The sequence below is a fragment of the Chelmon rostratus genome, chromosome 10 (assembly GCF_017976325.1).
Source record: "Chelmon rostratus isolate fCheRos1 chromosome 10, fCheRos1.pri, whole genome shotgun sequence".
In the NCBI taxonomy this organism is placed as follows: Eukaryota; Metazoa; Chordata; class Actinopteri; order Chaetodontiformes; family Chaetodontidae; genus Chelmon; species Chelmon rostratus.
In genome coordinates this window covers 9274393-9288246 of record NC_055667.1, presented here as the reverse complement: position 1 = coordinate 9288246, position 13854 = coordinate 9274393, and the positions used below count along the sequence as shown (strand labels likewise).

General features: G+C 44.4%; 3 protein-coding genes and 1 non-coding gene across 4 annotated transcripts in view; all 4 read right to left on the bottom strand.

Moving 5' to 3' along the window:
* Window positions 1–237: 237 nt before the first annotated feature.
* Window positions 238–6730, bottom strand: hyal3 (hyaluronidase 3). Its single transcript, XM_041945768.1, has 7 exons — window positions 6669–6730; window positions 2456–2728; window positions 1594–2029; window positions 1303–1450; window positions 1025–1151; window positions 823–912; window positions 238–736 (listed from the first exon to the last, which is right to left on the bottom strand). Exons 2-7 carry the CDS (start codon window positions 2699–2701, stop codon window positions 440–442), a joined length of 1344 nt encoding a protein of 447 aa, XP_041801702.1. The 5' UTR covers window positions 2702–2728; window positions 6669–6730; the 3' UTR covers window positions 238–439.
* Window positions 2936–9306, bottom strand: LOC121612716 (N-alpha-acetyltransferase 80). The gene is made up of 2 exons (XM_041945769.1): window positions 9171–9306; window positions 2936–4594 (listed from the first exon to the last, which is right to left on the bottom strand). The coding sequence occupies exons 1-2, from the start codon at window positions 9176–9178 to the stop codon at window positions 3577–3579; spliced, it is 1026 nt and encodes a 341-aa protein (XP_041801703.1). The 5' UTR covers window positions 9179–9306; the 3' UTR covers window positions 2936–3576.
* On the bottom strand, window positions 7684–7799 carry LOC121613432. The gene has a single exon (XR_006007192.1). It is a non-coding gene; the product is annotated as a U5 spliceosomal RNA (small nuclear RNA).
* Window positions 9307–9807: 501 nt separating the features above from the next.
* Window positions 9808–13854, bottom strand: part of prkar2aa (protein kinase, cAMP-dependent, regulatory, type II, alpha A) — a 43287-nt gene continuing 39240 nt past the window's right edge. The window contains exons 8-11 of the mRNA XM_041946210.1: window positions 13778–13852; window positions 13595–13660; window positions 12946–13084; window positions 9808–11183 (exon numbers count right to left, since the gene is read on the bottom strand). Coding sequence (XP_041802144.1) covers window positions 11059–11183; window positions 12946–13084; window positions 13595–13660; window positions 13778–13852 — 405 coding nt within the window. The 3' untranslated portion in view covers window positions 9808–11058. The remainder of the gene's footprint in view (window positions 11184–12945; window positions 13085–13594; window positions 13661–13777; window positions 13853–13854) is intronic.

Here is a 13854-nt window from a genome sequence, read left to right as displayed (position 1 = left end):
AAGCATGCGTCTGTCAGCCTCGTTCTTTTTTTTGTTGTATGTCCACAGAACCAGCTATTACATTTTCTTGTTTCCTGCTGCAAAAAGATGCTGTGCACAGCAGTAAAGACAAGGTCCACACGTGATGAGTGCAGCCTGGAAACCATGTTGGACTCAGGAAGGTCTGAAGGGCAGGGAAGAAGAAAATAACAAGGGCACCCGCTGCATGCAGGGGGGAAATCTTGGTTTAGATTTAAAATGCTTTATTACATGACTCAGGTGAGTATAACTACCACAATTTAAACATTCAGAGGCAGCAGGCAGCCTTTTATTAGTTATACTTATTTAAGTTTTTACATTAGTACAAGGGGCTGCCAATACATTCATTTTATTGACGTGGAGGCCTCACATCCACAGAAATTTATTTGGTCTTCCACGAGCGCTGACTGAAACATCTGGCTTACTTCTTCTTCTTGTCCTGACACTCCTGCCCGGTCCAGCCCGGGTAGCACTGACACAGGAAGTTTTTGTGAAAAGGTTCGCCACTGGAGGAGCCCGTGAGGAGGTTGGTTTGATAAGGATCAGAGGTCATAGCCGGGCCGGAGGTGACCATGTGACCAGAGCTGGGGCGTCGCCTGGCGCAGCGTCCGTTGCCGTGGCAAAGCTGGAGGCTGCAGCGGTGTGTGTCAGACCTCAGCGACCGGATGAAGGGACCCAAGGCGGTGTGTATGTAGTCTCTGAGAAGGATGCACTGATGCTGGAGGGTGGGAGGGAGGAGGGGAGAGTTTTACACACTAAACACACACACACATACGTAACTCTCTCACAAACCTCATCACACACCTTGGATCTAGCAAATTTCAGCTCCCCCCACAGCACTGCTCCAGCAGCTCCCAGCGCCGCGCTCTCCCCCAGTGTGTGCACCAGGTCCGTCTGCGCGCACACACACACACACACACACACACACAATAGGTATTTTTATTTATATATTTGTCCGTGCTAAATGGCTAATACATTGCTACGTGTTTGCATGAGTGAGCCCCACCTTATTAAGAAAGTTGAGAGTGTGTGTGAATGCTAGCCTGGCGTAGGGAAGGACTGGTGTGGCATGATCGGTACTGTTGCCATGGCGCCAAACTGATGCCACCCTCAAAGCCTCCAGCAGTCTGTGTCTGTGTGAAGGGGACAGAAATGTCCATCAGTACCGTCCTGCACTGAGTTGAACCTCAGATGAACAACAGGTAGAGAACAGTAGTTTTCCTCAGTGTCAAGGAGGGGGGGTGTTAGGGTTAGGTAACCCTTCATGTTTCATGGTCTCGGTACCTGACCATCAGAGCCGTGTCCATGGATCCCGCCAGCCTCTGGGGCAGGTAGATGCTGGGATACAGGGCCGTGGACTGACGCCAGAGCCAGGACAGCTGGTCATTTAGCTTTTTGGTCCCCTCATGGCAGCTTCCTGTGTAGCTTTTATCTGATCACACACGTACAACAAGAAAAGACACAGGTCAGTTTTATCTTCCTTCATAAAAGACTTCATGCTCAGGAATTTGTATTGGATTGTATTTGGTCACAAGCCACCACCCAAGCTGCTCAGCACACAGTTAGTGTTCCTACCTGTCTTTCTCTTATGCTTATTAAAGCAGGAGGGAAAGCCATAAAACCCCCACAGTCCATTGGGACGATCTGTGACCGCCGACCGCAGCGTCTCCTCCATGAACTTCCGGGCGCTCTCCTCAAACTTTTGCCTCGCCAACGATGTCACGGCCCCGTCCGACAGATCCGGTCTCTCCTGTCTCACCAGCAGCTTGGACAGCCTCCGATACTCCATCTTGGTTCCAAAGTTTCTCTCCCACAATGGCTGCCACTCTTCCCAGTCGATTACGGCTAAACCGCTGAAGTTTGGCTGCAGCGCGCTGGATATCTGCGTTGCTGCAAGGGAAAGGTGAGCTGAGAGGTCACCGAGCTGCGGCATCCCTCCGTTCACTTTGCTGCCGTCTCGGGAGATGTATGGATATTTCCCCAGCCGGTCCCGGTAGAAGATGGTCATTTTCTGGAAAATGTAAATCCCCATATGGGATTACCAAACCCTGTAGCTCTATAACACTTTTTAGCCTCTTTTAGCTTTTTGGTTTTCTGGCACACCGACTGTCAGCATCCAAATGATGCTCCATGTTTGCTGACGGGCAATTATTTGGTAACACATTATCCAGAACACATTCATAAGGAGAAAACATATGAGGGTGTGTATCAGTCCTGTTGTTGTTGGAGGTCTTCTGAGTGAAATTAGCCAAACATGTATGAAAACAGCTTCATAGGAGGCAATTTTGTAAATGTATTTAAACCAGCGATATAATTGGATCTCTGAGCGGTACTGTAAGTAACGTGAAAAGTCTTTTGCAAGTGTCAAATAGAGTTGAAATAAACACAACTGGGAAACATCTGGAATACACATGAACTGTCCCTGTCCCCCTGTCACCTGTCCCTGGAAGCGCTGCTGTCTGTTCTCCACGATGTCGAAGTCTCCCAGGTCCAGGTGGACACCGTGGCGTCTCTGACACTGTGCCGTGGGCATGTTCCACACCACGACGAAGGGCCGGTCCTCCAGGATGGGACCTGCTGCAGCCACAGCGGATGAGGGGCCTTGTGACACCGAGGTGCAGGGGATGGGAGTGGGAAAGAGGAGGAGGAGGAGAAAGGGGAGGAGGCGGTGAGACAGCACCATGGCTGTTCACCCACAGACGTGTCCTTCCTGGCAGAAGACAGAAACAGGCTGTATGATTTATCGATGAGGAACTCTTCTGCAGACTTTAAACGACCACTAGATGTTTGTTTTGCACTCTGAGATAATTCTAACACCATGAAAGCTTTGATTATCAAAAATCCCGACAGTTAATAAACCAGAACAATAATGTCAAAGTATTTGATGAAATTCTCTTTATTTCCAGAACATCAGATGTAACAAGATGCATCAACATATGAAGTCTTAACAAGGCTTCAGTTCTCTGGCAGTTCAACAAGGCACACTGAAAGCTCCAGTTACAGCATCAAATGATTGAATGTAGCAGCAGATGCACGGTGGACTCGAGGAGCAGAGCTGCTCGAAGGGCAAAAATAATTTCATTAAAGTCGTTTTTTTCTAAATTAATGCCATCTTTGTCACAATCAAAAGTCCCATCCCTTGGAAGTGAAGACGAGGGCTGAGTGTATCCAAACTGCTGCCAGCCAGCACCTTCATCTTCTTCACTTCTAAGATATTATAATGACGGGCCAAGCTCTGAGAATAAAAGGTTGATTAAAGCCAGGTGCGTTGCAGTTCTCACATGATATGCTGCAGTGTTGCGATATCTGCTGGCCTTTATCCACTGTGCTCCAAAGACACTGACTGTGTCTTCACGTGTGATGGCAGTGAATCAATGTGTTGTCTGCATTTCTTTGGTTTACTAAATCATTTGTCTCTGATGTCCACACCCTGTACGTCCTCCTCTGTGTGTGTTCTTCACATGTCAAATGCATATATTTCTGTCTTTTGATGTGTGCACATATAAACATACGTGTGTGCATTAAATACATTCCCAAGTGTATCTGATTGTGTGTAGCTCAAATGTCTTTGTGCATCCAATAGATGGGAACTCCTTTGGCGTCTCTGTGGGGAGTTTCAGTCAGAGTCTGAACTACGAGCTGCCCTGCAGACTGAGGGGGATGAGGGGGTGGAGGAGGGATGGAAGGAGAAGGAGGAGGGATAGAAGGAGGAGGAGGTGGAGGTGGAGGAGGGATGGAAGGAGAAGGAGGAGGGATAGAAGGAGGAGGAGGTGGTGGTGGAGGAGGGATGGAAGGAGAAGGAGGGATGGAAGGAGAAGGAGGGATTGAAGGAGGAGGAGGTGGTGGAGGAGGAATGCAGGAAAGAGGAGGAGGGAAACTGGAAGGTGGAGGTGACCCTACAACACAAGCACCTCCTGAATCTCTGTTCCCCTGTTGCACTTGAGCCTCCGTCTTTGTCTGTTTCTGAGTGCTCGCCTCTTCACTCGGCATTCTGGAGAACCTCAGAAGCATCTCCATGGGAACAAACGCCGTCATGGCGCCTGCGTTCTGCACTGGCGTGGACAGCACGTAGCCCAGATGGGCGTAGAAGTGCTGCTTATCATGGGTGGTCAGGCACAGGCGCTTGAACCCTCTGCCTTTGGCGTAGTGCTCCGTCTCGTCCATCAGAGTCCGGCCGTAGCCCTTCCCTCGCTCCGCCTTGGACACCACCACCGACTCGACGAACAGGCTGCTGCTGTGACCCACGACCCGGGAGAGCCGGGCGTGGCCGAGCAGCCGCTCTGACTCTCTGTGGCCCCGCAGGAGAACCAGGCAGACGGGGAACTCTGGACAGGACTTCTGGAGGGAGTGAACCCGGGCGGCCTGGCTCCTCTGCCACTCGGAGTTGACCAGGTCGGCGCAGGGTACCAGCAGGTCCGGACGCCGATGGATCGGAACCGCACGGATCTTCTCTGGTCGTTCAGAGTCTTTCTCATCGTACTGTGTCAGACTGTCTGATGCTGAGATGGTGCGAAGATCAACATTCAGCTCGCGCCCACTCTCCGGTGTGGACTTTGTTGATGTTAATGGTTCAGACCTGTGGTGATCAGGGTTTAACTAAAGTCAGTCTTCAGTCAAATCCACGGCAAAGTGTCAGATGTTACAAAACGAAAACAGAACAATTTCAACATGCAGTTTCTCAATTTTCGTGGTTAGTCTGATCACATCACAGTCGCCATTACAAAACAGGTAGTCGGATGTACTCAAGATGAGGTCATTTCTGCACAAGTCTCACAGATCAGATCAGGTGTGAAGCCGGCGTCCTGACAGGTCCTAAGCTCAGAGCTGCTGTAAGAAGAGACACATGCAGGAGGATAAAACTAGAGTGTTGATCTCCTCCTAATCTCTTTCTGTACTTCCTGTTTCCACTGAAAACTTTACTCTCTGCCACACTGTCCACCACTTTACTAATGGATGCAGAGGAAGGGTCAGTGCTCAGCTGTGAGTCAGTGGGGCTGGAAACACCTGAGCCTGAGAAAACCTTTTAATGTATTGATTTAGGTAACAGCGCGGCCTTTACTCTGGCGTCAACCTCAGGCCAAAGGTTTTTTTTTTTTTGCACCACTTGTAGTTAAGCTTTACCCAAAGATGAGCCAATATTTCTTTCCATCCGTCAACAGTGTTTGCTAGCGCGTAATGAGAATTACAGCCTGACGAGGCTGCTTGCATGGCTCTGGTCGATGCGTGCATTAAAGTCAGGAACGCGTCTGTGTCCACCTCTGCACTGTGATGCTGCAGACATGTTTGTCAATGCGTCGATTCATTAATGTGCACCAGTGAACTCCCTCTGCTGTACCACAGCTGTTGTGAGGACAGATGAAAAGTCACACCTCTCATCTTAACACAGAAATGTTTGTCACGCTGCATATATTAACAGTGTGTGCACATGTGCTTGTGTCAGTGTGCATATGGTCAAATTTGGCCACGGAATGAACTCACTGACTTCTGCCAATGAGCTGGCCCTTATCGCACGTGCACGCTGATGACTGATCGCACTGACGGTCACAGGTAATGATGTCCAGAGGCACTGTTTCTTCAGAGCTTCAGAGCCTCTCACATAGCACTGAAACAGAGTCATCCATCCTTTGCTCAACACTGTGACTGGTTACACAGATCCTTCTTGCAGTCCACAGTGTAACTGCAACAGGAGCACAGAAGCTGCCTTCATTGACAATAAAACTAATTTTCCCCTGATAAAGCTTCTTGTAATACAAGAAAGATGAGTATAAAATACTGAGAGACTTCTAAACTCTTTCTTTAAATGTAAATTGAACCGATGGAACCATGTATATAATCCATTTGGTTTACTTATTTCACTCAGGGTGTGCTTACAGAAGCCCATCACAATGAATGAGATGAATCTAAAACAGTATTATTCATGGTTACTCACACTGTCCCTGTCAGTATGTCAGTAACCATGAATGTACTTTTATGTACTTGAGTTGCCAGAATGTTGTTCAACAGATGCCTCTTACAGATCTGTGTGTGCATTTATTGTTGAGTCATATAATGTTTTAATGCTGTCATCATGAATGGGGAAGTAGCTCCAGCACATCTTACCACACAGCCTGTTGAAAAACGCTAAACTGCAGTGCAGTGAAGACACTTATTCCACCTGATCCACAAACTACACTGCATTTGTTCACTAATTAATGAGGCGAATCTGTGTGTCACACGTCTATTCATGCCTATTTTGGTGATTTTAGTTCATAAAAACATGAACTCTGATGGATGCCCCATATTTCGAACCAACACATGGTAGATGTGTTGTGACACTTAATGCTATCACACATCACTAAGACGTCAATAACTTAAGTACAGTTTGTGTAGTCTTTGCTCACAAATTCAGAATGCAAAACTCTATTTATCCCTTAAGATGATCTCAAACCGGCAGAGGCACAGAGTTAAGTTAATCTTTAAGTTGTGAAAAAGCACTGAGGAGTTTCCCCATTTTTTACAGTGTCCGTAAATGTTCACAGAAGAAACAACACGAGTCTACAATGTCTAGAAAAAATGGCGTTGTCCAAATAGTCTGGAATTGATTTTAGCCTTGCAGAAATAGAAACAAACAAACAAAACAACCCACCAACAGCTAAGAAATATTAACTCACCAAGAGAGAGACGCTAAAGCCAAACGCCTGCCTGTCAAACAGCTCTGAACTTAGTGCTGCCTTCTCAATGCAATTTCACATTCAAACAAAAAAAAAGAAAAAAAAAAGAGATGTTACAAAGATGCAGGAGGAAACAGGCAGCTGGCTGATGAAAAGACAAAGACTGTTCAGTGTCAGCTTCACATGCTGCATTTCCTTTGAACAATAATTAGGGATCCAAATTCTTAAAAAAGCCTCATGAGTAACATTAATTCATGGCACTTGGTATGGGTGTTGTGGACCATTTGACTGGGCAAAGCACTGGTGTTACTAATAGCATTAACAGTAGCTATATTCTGTCGGAGTGTTTCACGAAGCCAGCAGCTAAATGGATTTCAGCCAGTATTGATTTGATCATTTACACCTGTACAGATCCTACTGTGATTTCAGGATGCTTGCTGTGAAAAAGGCCTTTTCAGCTTCCAGTGTAATAAAGGGCTCCTGAGCAAAGCAGAGACTCCTTCACAATCCCTTTGGGCCAGCAAGAAAAACTACATTTACCCACACACATCAATAAAAAGTCACTTTATCATGACAGCATTTAATGCTAATTAGCTTTAATATGCGGCAGCTTCCCATGTAATGTTTGCTGTTTGTGTCGCTCCTCACCAGTTGGCCTTGCTGCGCCATCATTAAGCTCCACAGTCACCTTCTGCAGGGTCACTGTGGCTAACTTTAGAAATACAGCATTTTTATAGCTTTTCTGATTTAACACCGACTAGCAACTGTAATTTATGTGTTTGTATCGGACTTAATCAAACAAATACTTGAAGAATTCTGGGTGCTTCGATGGCAAATTTAGACAGATTTGTGGATCAATTCCAAAGTAGCTTTGTGGGGCAGATGTATCCAATAAGCAGGTCAATATTCCAGACTCGTACTTGGTACTCTTTAGATTTAACACGTCACTTCTTATTTCCGAATAGTAACCAATTTCTGATGGACTAACTGTACTTTCTTTTTTACATCAATGGAAAGCCCCGCATTGAAGCAGAGCATCAAAAAATTGAGTCAAACTCTTACTGTTCCTCTCCACGGAAATCTTTAGTAAAAGGCGAAAGATTTATACGATCTGAAGAGAAACAAGAGTGTTCTGAATTACGGAATGTAAGAGCAGGACTGCATTCTCCGTCTTTGCGGTCTCTATTAGGGTTCAAGAAATACTTCATGAAGAAGTACGCACAGATTTAATTATGCTATTCAGGCTCATTACGTTTTTTGATAGTCTATAAATCGCAATACAATTACTTAAGTGTAATATAAGCGTAAACAGTTTAGCACATACGGGCGCTACGCATTATGGGACTTTAGCTGCCATGGCCACGCCTCCTCTGCGTCTTGAAAATGGTTTATTCTGTTTAATTCTTATTCTTAAAAAAAATCGTATCGATAAAAATATGGCTGGGTGGCGTTTGAACGGAGCGATGTAACTTCAGAACAGCGCTACCTTTTCAATTCACGCGCTAAAACTACAACGGGCCAAAGATGAAATGTATCACGAGAGAAGTCACATTCTGTCCCGCCTTAGCGAAAATGTATTTCAAGCTAATGTCTCTTAGTTGAAACATCGCCATTTTTTTCTGGGAGCACTGTATGATGGCCTTTGGACAAAGCGACCGCATATTCTACATTCAAAACATTTCACTCAGTGAAAAGTATGTTTTGTTGTCGGTCTCATTTCGCACATGCGCAGTACGACAATGGTGGAAACCACGGTTTACAAGATGCGGTTTATGTGTATTATTTAACTTAAAATGTATTTGTTCGCGGTATACACCAACATTAATATTTCGGGTCCATATTCAATCGGCTATTTTATGGGGTGTTATTTTGTGTGTACACATTTCTAATGAAGGGAGATCAGCTATAGCTTGATCCATCAAATCTTTGCAAACTCTGCATCCTAGTTGATTTAATACCACATACTGCAGGCATCTTCGTTTTTAAATAATGCCTGTCCCTGACCAGCAGGCAAGCACAATAGATGGGTAGGCAATAAAAGTTGGTATATTCTGAATAGTAACTTGGTTTGTGGCTGTTCTGTCAGCAAACGTCTTTCTCCATATGGCAGCAGCAGCTGTGAGGTTGCAGACATATGCATTATGGTGGCTTTAAATATAATAATCAAACTGTCTTCTTCATAGTTTGCTTCTCGTTATGAGCTCCTGCGCTTCCTTTGTAAGAAAACAACACTCTGGACCTTCGTACACAACTGACAGCCATACTTCTAAACTATTAGTCCTCCTCCCTTTTTAGCATTTACTTCCATGTAAGGTAAGACAACAAAAGTGGCGGCTGGAGGTCGGCCATGCGTGCTACCTAGCTCATTTGCTGACTTTCAGTTTCAGACGTGCATACAGTAGGGTGACATTTGTTAGATAATAGGAGGAACCGCAGGCTACTGGTTCATTAGCGAATAAAACTACACATTCTCTGTCGTTTCTCACCACACTCGTTACCTACATGTTCATTCTAGCGGTTCGCCGCCGGTGCTCGTCCTCCTCTTTGACCCACCACTGATCTGTGTCCGGATTTAAATCTACCAACGCGGGACAACAGCTGTTGGCTGTCAAATAGTATCTGGTCCACGATCAGTTCCTAACCGTGAATATGACCTCCTCTGTCAGGAGGAACATTCCTCGATTTTCTTGCTGGTCTAAGCGTCCATGTCTGCCTCCCTGCGGAGGGGAGTGTTATTACATAACAAAATAAATTCAAGCAACTTACCTGTTGCTACTGTCCAACGAATTACTACAGGCTGGCCTTTATAACAGCCGCCTACAGCAATTACTTCCTTCATTGCTGCTCCAGTAGTTGCGACCAGTAGTAATGTGCAAACAATGTGAAACTGCCTAAACAAAACATTTAACAGGATATTTGCTTTATCAGATTGTAAACTGCTGTATCACAGATTAGCACTCAGTTCAATCATCACCTCCGACAGTCAAAAAATAGTGAAGGTTACGTGCTTAAAAATGTGTATTTACTGCAAGGTAAAGTGTTTTGCCCATCCTTCGTGTCTGGGAAATAAACAGTTTTATCACATTCCACACATATGACACTGAAGTTGTTAGAAATTCAACAAGAGGCAAGATTTTTAACAAAATGTTTGCTTTATTTTTTTCTTTTTTAATCCAGGACAACTCATTCAAGGATAATCAAGGAGAAATAAGCACTACTGTTTTTATTAGAATTTTTTTGTCTGTTTTTACATTTTGTCAGAGATGGATGGTGAATTTTATCAGAACTGGTCAAAGTAAAACAAAAAATAATAAATGAATATATAATAACAATACATTAATAATTAATTCAATACAATGAAGTGTGGCGTCAATGATAGAATAACAATGGCCCAGAAAACGTAGGGTTGTTATTGTTTTCACTGCTTCTTCTGTGGTACTGCAATAATCACCAGCACTAACTCAACTCAACTCAACTCAATCAACAACAGTAGAGGAAGAAATGGAGCGCGCCCACAAAGTTCTGCACCCCGGCCTCCCAAAGAGGAAACACTTTTTGTATTTAAATAATATTTTATCAAAGCTTCTGTTTTTTATCTTCATAAAATGTTTCTAAAACTTATCTGTCTTTAAACTTTCTTGCTTTTTTTTGCATTTTTCATTCATTTTCCTTTTCAGAGATTTTTAAAGTTTTTCATCTCCATTTTACCACAATATGTCTGTTTTTGCAAGTGTGGTAACCTATGTGTTTTTGAGTATCTGTACCCCTGTGTGTGTGTGTGTGTGTGTGTGTGTCTGTTTGCATGGTGATGTGTCCTTTACTGAGGCTTTTTGGAACAACTTTGAGTTGTTTAAGTGCTCATGTGAATGCAAAGCCTGCACAAATGAAGCATGACGATGTGTTTTTAAACATGTGTATGGAGTGTGAGTGTGCATGTGTATATTTTATGTCCTCACACTGCGTTACCTGTGTTAAGGTCACTGCAGTAAAGACATTCATACTGAGAGGTTGAAGCTGGCTCAATCCACAAGGTGTGTGGCCTCTAGCTAGCTGTGTGTTTGTTTGGGTGTGCATCTACAATGTGAGCTTATCAAGGAGTGTGTTGAGCAAGTATGTGCACGAGGGTGAGCAGACTAACTGAAGTGGGCATCTCTCATTGCCTACATAGGTGTCAGTGTACATGTATGAGTGTGTGTTCATACTTTGTGGGCATTTATGTACTTGCAAGTGAGCCAATTGTGTTTGCACGGCCTGTGTGAAGCTTACTACGACTCTGTATAGCCACTGCATGATGTGAGAGAGGACGCGTGTGTGTGTGTGTGTGTGTGTGTGTGTGTGTGTGTGTGTGTGTGTGTGTGTGGTAGAAGGCACGGAGGGTGGTGTGGGAGGCTCAGTCTCTCAGGTCCATGCTGGAGCCAAACAGGGCCACCAGCTGCTCCTCATAGTGGGCGATGTTCCTCTTCATGATCTCCTTACAGGAGCCCAGGAGGCGCTCAAACGCCTGCACGTCTATTACTGAGAGAGACAGAGGGAGACACACATGTTAGGCGTGTCTGTGTGGAATCATCTCAGTAGCTCAAACAATCCAGTGGGCTCATTCTTACTGGCTTTACAAAAACAAAGGAATATGAAAATAATGTCCCCATCCAACACATCGTCACCTGTCAGGATAATTGCTCATGTTTCTCTCTGAGCATCAGAACTAAGGCAGCGATTTGAGTCAACAATTAGATGTTTTTAATGCAAGTTTGTTTTTTTAATTTGCACTTAGACATTTGTTTGACACCGGCAGAAAGGCAGTTTTGGTCCCTACAGAGCCCCAGAGGAACATTGAAGTCCCACTCATCTTTTACAGCCATAACAGAAAAGGCAGAATGACAAGAGTACAGCAGACAGCATCTGCTGCTGCAGTACGGTTAAGTGACATTTTTCTTTGCCGATCAGCTGTTCAAGTCAGGCTGCTGTACTGTGAGTACAGTAAACAGAAAGCACACTGAAAGATGAGACAGACAGGTGAGTGACTATATTGACAGTGTGTGCATGGTTAATATTGAAGGGGAAACGTAGGAGAGCACTAAGAGTGAAAGTGACTGACACTACAGCTATTATGAAAAAATAACTCGTGAATAAACAAATAAAAGCTGTGCAATTAGAGCTATTTTAAAAAAAAAGCTTAAGCAGATTTCCGAACAGCGAGAAGAGGCGGCAGAGAAACACGAGCAAGCTCTTAAAAATCCTGTGTTCATTTTCAAAAGTGAAGAGCTGCTCGTATCACTGCAGAGCCTGAATGAATGTGCCCACTTTAAAAGCAAAATAATTACTAAACGGCCTTTAAATCAACAAAGAAATACAAGGTGATGACAGACAAGATGAGCCGAACACCAATCATGAATAAAACAAAACTCAAATGCCACTTGATATCTCATGACACACTGCTTCCAACAATTCAGTCAGTGGAAAATTAATGCCACAGACACCGCTGTGAGGTGGAGTGGTTTAAATATTGCGAATTAATTTGCTTTTAATCTCACATTAAGTTTTAAGACAGAATAATAAAATGATCTTTTCGCCTCGCTGCTCGGCCACGTGCAGTTCATGCGCTGACTGATTGTTGAGTTGATGTGTGTGCGACCAATCATGTGTGATGACAGAGATCATACCGTCAGGTTAAAAGCAGGCAGGGGGGCTGACGGTCTACACTTCTGAGAGACTGTAGCTGTGCCCTCTCTGATTTATCCATTTCATTTAGCAGTTTTAACACTGGCCTGACACTTCAGGCCAATCAGCTTGCTGAGCCAAGCATGCTGATCCTTTTGTATGTTGCGCTGGTAACCCTCAAATGCACAACTGTGCATGTCTAGCTACAAGGCACTAGATAACTGAGAGGACGGTGAAGTCCACACATGTGAAACGAAATTATAACAGTGGGATGTCTTAGTTTGAATCTGGTCACAATCTTATCCTATCATGATCCTAGTGATCATTTTGCAGATACACCTATTAACCACCGCACCCCTGGAGAGCGATGAGCCTTTCTTTTGAACAGCTGGGATTTATTGAATCTTCATTCCAGCTTCATAAAGAACTTGGCATGCCCAGTATGTGAAAATTAATTGGCTGAAAGCAACACACAGAATAAAAACTTGTCATAGAACTAAAAGAAAAAAAGAAGAAGATATCATCAATCTAATGTTGAAACAAAGCCACTTTGTGAGCAGCATTAGCATCAATGCTGCCAAATGTGCTTAACAAGTGTGTCGGAGTGCATCCGTCTTACCCAAACACTTGACACTGCCCACTGCGTAGGCTGAGGCAGCCCGGGGCTTGTTGGTGACCAAGGCCAGCTCCCCAAAGTAATGACCTCTGCTACAGCGCGTTATCTCCACCTCCGCGTTGTCTGCATGGTCCGCCTTCGTCTGCAGGGAGGAGAGGAGAGGAGCGGATTAAAGGTTAGGAATCACTGAGCGCCTCGTTTTTTTTTTCTCCTCCCCCCACCAAGAAGCACTCAGCGGCTGAGCAGACAACTGTGATTCCCACTGTTGCTAGGCAAAACCAGGAAACACTCTGGTGGTTTTTACTGGGGAGTGTGGGTTGTCACTGTCTAAATGTTCTGTACAGAAACAACCTGGGAGAAGACTATAATCAGCTTTTACATTGGTGCATATTCCTGTTAATGAGAGCATTTTTGAATATTCATCAGCCTCTGAGTGGCTGAATCTTTACATTCATGTGATCTGGCCTTTATTCTTTTAAGCAATTGGGTCTTTACAAGACAGCCAACTGAGACGTGACTGCTGGAAACACGTCGAGTAGAACTGGAAGAGAAAATGTATTCACCTACAAGGGTCTCTGAGGGATGCAGGGTGAACCAAACTCAACCTCACAGTAAAATAGAGAAATGAAGAAGGTGAGAACGAGTATCTTACTTTACTCTTCATCATGATCTTGACCTCCCCAGATTCTACAATATAGAAGCAGTCGGCCTTGTCACCCTGAGGAGGAAGAAAACAGTCAACTTATACATTTAAAATTAGTCATGTGCTGCATTTGTATGATGAAATCCTAAACATACCAATGCCTGAATGAAACCAGCTATATCCATGTCTTACCTGTGTGATGATGCGCTCGCCTTCTGAAAACTGCTTCGCTCCTAATACATCCACTATCTTCATCCTCTCTGTTGCCT